The sequence below is a fragment of the Nematolebias whitei genome, chromosome 10, assembly GCF_014905685.2.
Source record: "Nematolebias whitei isolate Nwh7 chromosome 10, NemWhi1, whole genome shotgun sequence".
NCBI lineage: Eukaryota > Metazoa > Chordata > Actinopteri > Cyprinodontiformes > Rivulidae > Nematolebias > Nematolebias whitei.
In genome coordinates, this window is record NC_056507.1 from 8,042,719 (window position 1) to 8,053,859 (window position 11,141).

At 42.6% G+C, this 11,141-nt stretch overlaps 1 protein-coding gene across 1 annotated transcript; it reads left to right on the forward strand.

Moving 5' to 3' along the window:
* The first annotated feature begins 1,718 nt into the window (after positions 1 to 1,718).
* On the forward strand, positions 1,719 to 6,091 carry borcs5 (BLOC-1 related complex subunit 5). Its single transcript, XM_037683287.1, has 4 exons — positions 1,719 to 2,087; positions 2,178 to 2,321; positions 3,972 to 4,129; positions 5,842 to 6,091. The coding sequence occupies exons 1-4, from the start codon at positions 2,030 to 2,032 to the stop codon at positions 6,073 to 6,075; spliced, it is 594 nt and encodes a 197-aa protein (XP_037539215.1). The 5' UTR covers positions 1,719 to 2,029; the 3' UTR covers positions 6,076 to 6,091.
* The last annotated feature ends 5,050 nt before the right edge of the window (positions 6,092 to 11,141 follow it).

Here is an 11,141-nt window from a genome sequence, read left to right on the forward strand (position 1 = left end):
GGTGCAGCTCCTCTCAAGGAGGTTGGTTCCAGAGCCCATGCTGTGCATCCAGGTGAGTCCAACTATATCTAGTCTGTACCTCTCAACTTCTCACAAGCTCAGGCTCCTTCCCCCCCAGAGGTCACGCTCTATGTCTCAAGAGCCAGTGAGGCAGGGTCAGAGCGCCAAGGCCCCCGCCTCTGGCCACTGGCCATGGCGTCATGCACTCAACTTTTTTGGCCCCTCCTGCAGGTGGTGGGCCCATGTTGCAGATAAACCCATGTTGCTCATTTGGGCTGAGCCCGACCGGGCCCCCATGGGTCGAGACCTGGTCATCAGACGAGCGATTATTTATTATGTCCATAAGAGTCTTTGGAGTCGCTCTTTGTTTGGCCTGTCACTTAGGACCCTTGGAAGACCCTACCAGGAGCAGTTACATTTGCCCCCCGACAGCAGAGCTCCTAGGATCATTCAGGCACGCAAACTGCACCACGATAAGGTGGTGATTCAGTATGATTATTAGAAACAGGGTTAATAGTCATGATACCAGAGGTTTTAACAAAGCCAGACCAAACAGTACAGTATAAAATCAGATGTGGTAAACAACTGTAAACAAACTGCACATGCAAGTATTGGACCAGGGAGGGGCTCTTCAACTGACGGGCCATTTCCGGAGGTGGTGGGGTTCTGGGTTTGGGTTCTGTTTCTTGCATTTATGATTCAATGCAATAAAATAAACAATTTTAAAAGATAACATTGTAAACTTTGGTTTATTTGCGTAATGATTTTAATTGCTGGATGTCTGACCCCCGAGCTGTTGGCTAATTGTGGCCCCCCGGGCAGTTTTGTTATAGCCCTGCATTGGATCATGATACCAAAGTTGGAGTATAAAGCTGCTGCTTTGATACCATAGTTTTAATGTCAGCAGGTAATCTCTTAAAATACATTTGAATTTAGCAGAAAGGGTTCAATTTTAGCGTTTTGCATCAATGAATGTAAAACCGTTGTGTTCTACAACGTGTTGCGTGCGAACCAAACAAACCCAGAGAAACTTTACAGCTATGTTCATAGGACCAAAACAAAGTTTATGGTTGCATGTTACCAAACGTACAATTGAAGTCAATATAATTTATTAATTTTACAATTTTTTTTACTGTAACATTGATGAATAGTCTTGAATGAAACTTCTTGGTTTTGTTATCAAGAAGGTATTTATTAGGGAGATTCCATGTCCGTTTTCGACATAGGTCCACAGCAAGATTCTCTAATCTTAATCTTAATGTATCGAACAGCAAATAGTTTTTGTTTGTTTACCAAACTTTATTGCACAGAGGTTATTCTGGTTTTTTTGTTTGTTTGTTTGTTTGTTTTTTGTCATTCATCCTTTACTTAGATTAATCCCATTGAGCCTCAGAGACTAATTTACCTGAAAAATGTAAATTTATGTAAAGTGTGAATGTTTAATGCCAACCGCTGACAAATTGAACACAAATATACAACATCAGACTTGAGAATATTTTCTAATCATGTTTTTATTGGATAAGGAGGCCATAGATGGTGATAGTAACAAATAAAAACACGAACATAAGAACCGGAAGTACACATGAATATATCTAGACCACAATGCATCGCAAACTACTGAGGACGAGCATGCGCATTGGCGTCTGTAGATGGTAACACTGCCTCCGCTGCAGCAGGGGGCGGTAAAGTAGCAAGAAATGTAAATACGATTCAGATTGTGCGAGCTTATTTACGGAAGTGGACAGATATCGAGTCATTTTGTGATACAAGCGTTGTTTTTTTCTGTTAACGACCTGGGTATAGATCTGCTTAGTATTAAATTCTGTTTCAAACGAATGTCCAGTCGGTCCTCTGCGGCTGAGCTGGAATCAGTACCATGTTTAGCCGCTGTCTCGCTTAGGAGCTCGTCTGATCATATTTCTGGGCGTCTTCAAAGACATTAGCATCTACTAACTAGCTCGGTTAGCTTTAGCTTGTATTGTGTGACAAACGCTGATTAAAGCTCATTTAGCTAGCGTGCTAACCTGGCATGGGCGCGGAGCAGAGCGGGGATGCGGAACACAAACACCTCAACCACAGCTCGTCGGGTGAGGAACACCTCCTCTGTTGTTTATTACAGTTTTATGTAAATTATAAGAGATTCGTGCGTTGATTTTAATGATTTGCTGGCATTGCAGCGGCTCCGTCCCCAGCTAAGCACAAAGCGAAGATGGATGATATTGTGGTAGTAGCTCCGGGGACTCAGTCTCTGAGGAGCATCCACAACGACCCTGACGTCATCAAGCTGCAGGAGATCCCCACATTTCAGCCGCTCCTGAAAGGTCGTACAGCTGCACCTCAACATTTATCCAGTGGAACACAGTTTACACACAGCCTGAGCTCAACTAGCCTGAAAACTGCACAGAGAAAATACAGAAAACAATTGTGGGTTTAGAAGTACTGATTAAATAACTGGACACTTAAGTTTTAAAGATGTTTATTTGTTATTATTAGTTAGAGAAGGTGGGCCTGTGATCGGAAGGTCGCTGGTTCAAGTCCCTGGACCGATGACATCAAAATACCCACCCTCATTTGCTGCACTCTGGGCCCTTGAGCAAGGCCCTTAACCCCCACCATCTGCACCCCTGGGCGCCCTAGCTGTCAGCTCTCCGCTCCACACAGAGGGCTGTGGTAGCTCGGTGTCTGTGGTTGCATCTGGAAGAACATCTGGTGTAAAAATAATCACCATGTCTTCCTGCCATTTAGTTTGCAGTGGCGACCCCTGAAGAATTCATTTCAAAAATACTTTATTAATCCCAAAGGGAAATTAAATGTTGCAACTCGTTATCCTCGTTTCATTAAGAGAGGTTATAGATACTGGTGGCTGTGGGCAGGAAGGATCTCTTGTAAAGGTCCGTCACACAGCAGATCAGAAGAAACTGTCCCTACATGCTGTCCGATCCAGTCACCCAGACTTGGCTGGCCTCTTGGTTCCCACAGGCTGCAGGACCACCCAATACTGGGCAGAACTCCTCCCAGAGTGATGGCCACTCCTCCCAGCAGCCTGCTGAGCTCCTTGTCACTGCGGACAGCCGACTGCAGGTGTCGAGGGGCGATCTCGGTCCTTCTGTGGTCAAAAGCCTTGTTTCCTGCCAGTTCAAGGACCTCAGTGGTCAGGCACTCGAGCACAGCTGGCAAGGAGATGGGAATGCATCCACGGCGCCTCCTTTTCAACTCATTTGGTATTTGAACTTTTGTGATGTTAATCAGCTGCTCCCGATTGTAAAAAAAAAAAAAAACACCTTGTTGTTATGGTTACGCATCATAACAAATGTCTGAAACAAAAACAAAAAAGTTTCAGTAAAAATCCTTCCAGCTGCACAGCATCCGACGACGAAGGAAAGAGGAAACAATCATCCCAAATATGTGATTTACGTCCAGAAAAAGAGGAACTGAAGTTTCCAAAAGCAAAATCTCAGAATGAAAGTAACAGAGCTGCTCCCAAAAGAAGAAGTTAGCAAAATATCTCATGAATCATTAGATGACTTCTATTGAAATTTGCATGAAGTAACAACATCTAAAACTGATTATCTGTTGGAGTCAACCCAGTTTAAGATGGCTGCCACAGCCAGCGTAATAATGGCAGGAGTTCTGTCAGTTTTACACATGTGGAGCTAAAATGTGTTGTAGTGGCTGAGTGATTTACAACACGTCCTCTGAGCATGACGTCATGTAATGTTGCATGTGACTGCGAATAATGTTGTTAATAAAGTTTAACCAAAACTTCTAAAACTCTCATTTCTCAACATGAGATGATTTTAGTCCAAACATGAAGCGCACGCATTCCTTCAAGGTATGCTAGACCTTTAACCATTTTTAACATATTTTTTACACAAACATTTACTCTAAATATCATTTTCTTAAAATCTGAGCAGTGGAGCTCATTTTGGAGCGATGCTGTGGTGACGCTGGAAGTTCTTTGTTCTGTGCAGGAGTGCTGAGCGGCCAGACGACACCCAGCAGCATTTGTCTCGAGAGGCTGGACTCGGCTCAGGTTCTGCAGCTCTGCGTCCGATACCAGGACCACCTGTACCAGTGTGCAGAGGCCGTGGCCTTCGACCAGAACGCCCTCGTCAAGAGGATCAAAGAGGTCCCGTGTTTTCCTACAAACACTGTCTCGCAGGTTTATATCAGTTGGATAAATCAGGGACAACCCAGCGCAAACTGAGCTGATCCTGATTATAATAATTATTTTTATTTTTATTATTATAGGGAATCATTTTCTGTTTCAGAAAAAGAGAAACTCTGGAATCTTCCACTTTAGTTCCAGACTGCAAAGTAAAGCTGCTCACGCCAAGAAACCTCGAGTTTCTACTGAAGCAAACGCCCGACACAAGATGTTCATTTGAATCAGTCTGATAGAAAAGTTTATAATAATTAAAACAAATAATAATAAAAAGCAGAATTATTTAATTATGTCTGACATTGGGGAGGATTTTCCCACCTGGACTGGGCATACAGGAGTCCCTCGATATTTCGCCTGATTGATGGAGTGAGCTGGTGTAAGACAGACACGCCCCCTCCTTTCTTTTTCTGAGGTGCAACTTTAGCTTTTTGAAATATTTAGCCTTTTCTGCCACTTTTATTTTCTCACAGGAAAGGAGTTGAGCTCATTTTACATCCTTCAAATCTTTACATCTGTTTACAACCTTTTACTGCTCGTTTCACTTTTTGTTCTGCTTCAGCTTCCACGTGCAAATTTATAAAAAAATTTGAGCTACTTTCAGCTAATTTCAGTTTAATTTTCAGCTGTTTTGTGCTCGTTTCTGATCTAACTACAACATTTCTATGCTTCTGACTTCTTTCTGCTAATTTCAGCTTGTTACACTCCTTTCAGCTTATTTCTGCTATTTCATCTGCTCCTTAGCTGTTTTTATGCTAATTTCAGTTTCAGCTTTTTTATTTTTTTTAGATAATTTCCACTGTTTTATGCTCATTTCTGCTTCTTTCAGCAATCATGTTCTTTCTGCTTTCTTCTGCTAAGTGGAGCTTGTTCTACTTTTTCAGCTAGCTTCTTAGCATTTTTTTTAGCTAATTTCAGCTGTTTTCAGATAAAATCAAGTTTTCGTGATAATTTCTGCTACATTCAGCCTAATTAACCTCTTTCTGCTAATTTAAACTATTTATGCTCCTTTCAGCTTTTTTCTGCTATTTTAGCTGTTTTTGTGATAAATTTAGGTTTCTCAGCTAATTCCACATTGTTTGAGCTCATTTTGCTTCCTTCTGGTAGTTTAAGCTTCTTTCTACTTTTTCAGCTATTTTCTTTGTTAATTTCAGCTGTTTTTTTTTAGCTAATTTCTGCTTATTTAAACTAATTCAACAAATATGTGTTCTTTTTGCTGCTAACTTAGGCTTGTTCTTCCATTTCAGCATTTTTTTTTAGCTAATTCCAACTCTTTTTTTTTAGCAAGTTCTTGAGCAATAAGCCTTCACGCTGCATTTCAGCAGGAAATTCTATTTTTGTAGAAAAGTAAACCTTTTGGAAATCAGAGTTCATGTGAGTTAAACTCGTGTACTTGGTGTACTTGGTGTACTTGGTACTGAGAAACAGCATAAACTTGGTTTTCCTGCGGTGAGTTCACGTTTCCGGGTTTAAACGACAAATTGTTTGTTGCGTTTGCTCCGAACTCATCGTTGGTGTCAGAGCCGAGTTTATTCTCGTCAGCCATTTTCAAACAGACGACTCGGCGTTTGTCGTTTCCTTTCTGGAGTCTCCGCCGCCGGGTCGTTTTCAGAACCGTTTGATTCGAGCTGCTTCGTGCGATCCGGAGGTGTGAAGCTCTGCTGTGTGTGTCCGTCCAGATGGACCTGTCGGTGGAAGCCTTGTTCATCATCATGCAGGAGCGCCAGAAACGCTACGCCAAGTACGCCGAGCAGATCCAGAAGGTCAACGAGATGTCCATGATCCTGCGGCGCATCCAGATGGGAATCGACCAGACGGTGCCGCTGATGGAGCGCCTCAACAACCTGCTGCCCGAGAGCGAGCGCCTGGAGCCGTTCAGCATGAGGCCTGACGGGGAGCCTGCCTCCAAGTAGCCAATCAGGGACCACAGACAGTGCTGCTTCCTGTTGGGGGGGGGGGGGGGGTCACCGACCTCCGGGCTGCGGAGCCCCGAGCAGCTCGGATGCGAGGCGTGCACTCAGACTGTCCACCGTCAGAGCAGTTGATGTTCTGAACCCGTTAGCCGTGACGTGTGGCAGCACTGGATCGTGTCTCGGGTCGTCCGGAGCTCGTTGGTGTCGTTCGTGCACGAGCGTCTCGACGATGCGTCCGTCTCCAGGACAGCTCTGAAGACGTCCTCCCAGACAGAACCAATCGATGCTCGACACACGCAGCACGAAATAAACACCCACATTTTACAAACACGTTAATGTGCTTGATTTATTTTGATAAAAGTAAAAACGTGTGGATCTAAAGCCGGTTTGTAAAGTCACTAATAACTATCTGGTCGTCACGGCGACGGCTGCCAAGCATCCACAGACAGGAAGTGGGAGTTAAAGAACAGGCTGCTGCAGTTAACGTCTTTAAACTCTTCAAAAGCTGTTTCTCTAAATCGTGTCAAAATCAAGGCCCGGGGGCCAAATGTGGCCCTCGTTGACGTCTTATCTGGCCCCCAAGATGATACGTTAAATGTAAAAATACTTTTATAACTTGAATTTTTTCCCCATAATCTTTGATTATGATGTGAAAAGTGCAACAGAGAACGTGAAATGAGACCAATTGTTGAGGAACCTGTGAGCAAGAAAACTTGAGTTCGTGTAGATTCTGAACCTTAGTTTGAAAACGGTTTTAATTTTGACTCCCCCCCCGCTCTAAATCAAGTTCTGCGTCTCTGCCTTCTTTTAACCTCCACACTGACTGGGATGTTTATTTTTGTATTAAAAAGCTTGAAATTCAATGAAATCCTAATTCAGAATAATCTTTTTACAGAGACGAGCTTGTTCCTGTAAGTAGGTTGATTTAAAAACTAAATGATTAACTGCTAAAACAAATATATGTTTGTAAAATACCGTGAGCATGGGTATTATTATAATTCATTTAGCTTTTCCAACTAAACAAACTGTCCAGGTGACCTGACTGAAAATTCTTGGATTGTATTCCTGGATTATTTATTGAGCACGGACTGTTTTCGTTTGGCTTTTATTTACTGTAGTACAAGAAGAAATGTGAGGCCTCGAGGAAACGACAGTAAATGTTTCTGCTCTGTAAAAAGCCAAGATTACTCAATTTAAAATATATTTAGGGGGATTTAATCCTTTCCTTTAAACTACCATAAATCTGCTGTGGATTAAAAACTGAGATTGGGTCATCACGGTGGGTTCACTAGGTGGAGCCAAATGTTCATATTTTCTTCATTCTCTTAAAAATAAAGTGAAAATATATTCATTTATTCTGGACACTTGAGCAGAAAGATGTTTTGAGGTTTTATTTGTTTGTTAATTTAATCTGATTTTTCCTTTTCCATGTAATAAACAACGTGACCATCGTCTCATTTACTTAAATTATTATTATTTACCTGAGCTTGTTTGATTTTCAACTTCTTCCCCCCCCCCAAGTAAATTTAATATTGAAGTTTCATTGTTGAAAATAATTCTTTGGTGGTTTTGAAGTGTTTTGTGTAAAAAAGCAGGCAATATCTTACCTGTTGTAGATAGCTCTGTTGATCCGCTAACAAGTGAACGAACGCAGGAATTGTGTTTATTTAATGTTTGTTGTGGAGAATCGACATAATTCAAACTGGTTTACGTGGATGTTGCTGTACTTGTTTAATATGATGTGGTAAAAAAAATAGTTTTGCAACACAAAGTCAGAAGCAACGATCTATTTATTAATTTATTAATCTCACAGAACTGGCAGGAAAGTCATTAATAATCCTGAAGCCGAACTCATCCTTCAAGTTGTGATTGTATCTTCACTGGTATAAATACTAAAATAATTATAGCGTTCCTACTTCACCATTTTTCACCTATTGCGGGGGGGGGGGGGGGTGTTCAGGGACACTTCAACGTGCGACTGCTGGTGGAATCAAACCCTTAACTCTTGCATTGGGGGACGACTGCTCTAACCACACAGCCACAGCTGCGCATGAAGTCTTTTGAATGAAAGATGAAACGTTTGAACAAAAGACATCGTCCAGAGGACCTGGATTAACTTTGTTGGATTTTCTACCTGGATTATGGAGCGTGCATCAGGAGACGCTGCCTGGACTTTATTTTACCTCTTTGTTGCACAAAACAGGAAACTGTCGGGGCCGGACGTCTAAATGATGATGTTTTTGAGTTTAGTGGATTCCCACAGATTTTGTTAATTGATAGAAAATTATCAGTAACTTTTATATGATGACAGTTGGTCACCGCAGTGTGAAACAGATGTTTGGGCACAGCTGCGTTTAAAGATCCCAACAAGCTGGTGGATCAGGAAATGATGTTTGACGAAACATCTGACCTCGTTTTTGACTTTGACCCGATGTTCCTTTGGCAGAAATCAAAAGTAAAAAGAGTTTAAATTCTTGATTCATTTATGGACTCACCTGAACGACGGGCTGTAACTTTGTCATTGACGCCACGCCCGCTTTGATCTCTGAGAACACACGGAGTCTGGTGAGAGCTAATCTGAACACGGAGTCAACTTTGAAACAAACAATTGTTGGTGATTTAAAAAAACAATGTGCCTATAGATACATTTTACTGCCTCCTAAAACGTATCTTAACGACTATAACCATTATCTTTTCCAGTTTGCAACCTTTTGACCATTCTAACGTTTTTACTGGATTTTTCAGACACGTCCTGAGTGTACCTGCCTCTTGCATACAAGTACATATGTATATAAGTATACAGTCCATTACCATTTGCAGTGACGGCTGGATATGGACGCCAGCGACACGGGATGGAAGCAGCAGGTGAAGCTAAAGGATGGAGGGATCGTTCAGCATTACGTCATTGAAAAGTGGATCTCTTTACATTTTTAAATAAGAAAAATGGCTCCAATGGAAACGTTCTTGAAACGACTCTTTCTATTTCATGCTGAAGGATATTGAGAAGATGAAGATGAAGGAAACGTACGCAGTGAAGCCGTTGATCGTGTGTGCATGTTTGATGAGCTCCAGGTCCACATCATCGTTTCCTGCCTGTGGTCATGCACAAACTTTGAGTCTGGACCAACGTCCCAACAGTAAAAAAAAAAAACATTTTTACAGGAGACGTTCTGCAACTTTCCAGAGTAAAAATAAACAAATTTAAAAAGACTCTTAGTAAAGCTTGACAAAACCCTGGAGCTGCTGGATAATTTAAAAAACTAAGAACTGCAGGTGATGAGAATTTACTCAAATCTCCACCAGGTGGTGCTGTTTGACAACAAATTTAAAATGTTATTTTTATTTTGTTATTAGGCCGTTACACTTTAAAGTGTTTCATCATTTTGTTTGTGATAATTTTCTAAAACTCTCTGTTACACATAGTTTTCACTCACCCGTCTCTTTTTAAAGCGGCTTCACTTTAAACACCATCTTTATTGTGTAGCAAACAGTTTATGAGCACTGTTGTGTTTGGAGAAAGACAACGTTCCTGCAGAAGAACCTTATCCCACCTGTGAAACACGGCGGTGGTAGTATCATGGTGTAGGCCTGTTTTGCTGCATCTGGACCAGGGCGGCTTTATCATTGATGGAACAATGAATTCTGAATTATATCAGAGAATTCTGATGGAAAATAGAACATCTGTCCATGAACTGAATCTCAAGAGAAGGTGGGTCACGCAGCAACGCACGAGTGGTTTTACCAAAAAATGGTTCAAGAAGAATAAAGTTCATGTTTTGGAATGGTCAAGTCAAAGTCCTGATCTTGATCCAATCCAGATCCATGACCAACCTGGAGAGGACAATCTACCATTTCCTGAATACGGACCATGACCTCAGATTTTGAGGTGTTGATCCTCAGTCCATCTGCTTCACAGCAGTATTCTAGTGAGAGCTGAAGATCACGGCACGGTGACGCCAACAGGACCACATCTTCAAATATTAGAGACTGAATCCTGAAGCCACCAAACGGTCCTCCCTCCGGCCCCTGGCTGCGCTGAAAAATTCTGTCCATAAAAGTTATGAACAGAATCGGTGACAACGGGCAGCCCTGGTGAAGTCCAACTCCCTCCCTGAAGGGGTTCGACTTACTTGTCAGCAATGTGAACCAAACTCTCGCACCAATAGGACCAAACAGCCCAACGGGCCCCAATCCCTTACTCATGGGAGTGAGGCTCTGCCTCCATGTTCTTCCTGAGCTGTTTGTGTCAACAACACTGGTCTGGAATGAAGGATTTGCAACAGTAAACACAGGTTTTATGTTTCATTGCTAAACCCAGAAACAATGTGGTTCAGTCATACAAAGAACATGTTTCAACACGAAGTGTCGTAATGTGAAGCAGCTGAGACCATGGTCCTCTGACTGTCCTCTCTGGGGTGGGTGTGAGGTTCTGCCTCAGGTGGAGGAGTTCAGGTATCTGCTTTTGTTCACGAGTATGAGAAGAATGGAGTGAGATTGACAGATGGATTAGTTTAGCTTCCACAGTATTGTGGACTCCGTGCCGGTCCGTTGTTGTGAAGAGAGCTGAGCTGTAAGGAGAAGCTCTCTGTCTACGTTCCTACCCTCAACTTTGTCCATGAACTTTGGGTAGTGACTGAAATAATGAGATTATGGATCCAGGAGGTCTAACTGTTTTCTCTGCAGGGCAGGTGGACTCTCCCTCAGACATAGGGTGAGAAGCTCAGTTGAGCAGAACTGCTGCTCCTCCACATCCAGAGGAGCCAGTTGAGGTGGTTCAGACATCTGATAAGGATGCTCCCATGGTGCCTCCCTAGGGAGGTGCTTTCAGCATGTTTAACTGGGAGGAGACCCCGAAGAAGACCCAGGACATGTAGGAGGGTCTACATCTCTCAGCTGGTTTGGGAACACCTTGGAGTCCTCCCTGAAGAGCTGGAAGAGGTGGCTGTGGAGAGAGATGTTGGGACCTCTGCTCAAGCTGCTGCCCCTGAGACCTGAGTCCAGAACAAGATGATGGATGGCTGGATGGATGGATGGATGGATGATATATTCTGGATGTATAATGGATG

Bases quoted from the DNA above. Each gene is read 5' to 3' on its own strand.
- borcs5 (XM_037683287.1), top strand. From the start codon at position 2,030: ATGGGCGCGGAGCAGAGCGGGGATGCGGAACACAAACACCTCAACCAC. The intron at 2,322-3,971 runs GTCGTACAGCTG...TGTTCTGTGCAG, and splicing joins ATTTCAGCCGCTCCTGAAAG to GAGTGCTGAGCGGCCAGACG. The intron at 4,130-5,841 runs GTCCCGTGTTTT...GTGTCCGTCCAG, and splicing joins TCGTCAAGAGGATCAAAGAG to ATGGACCTGTCGGTGGAAGC.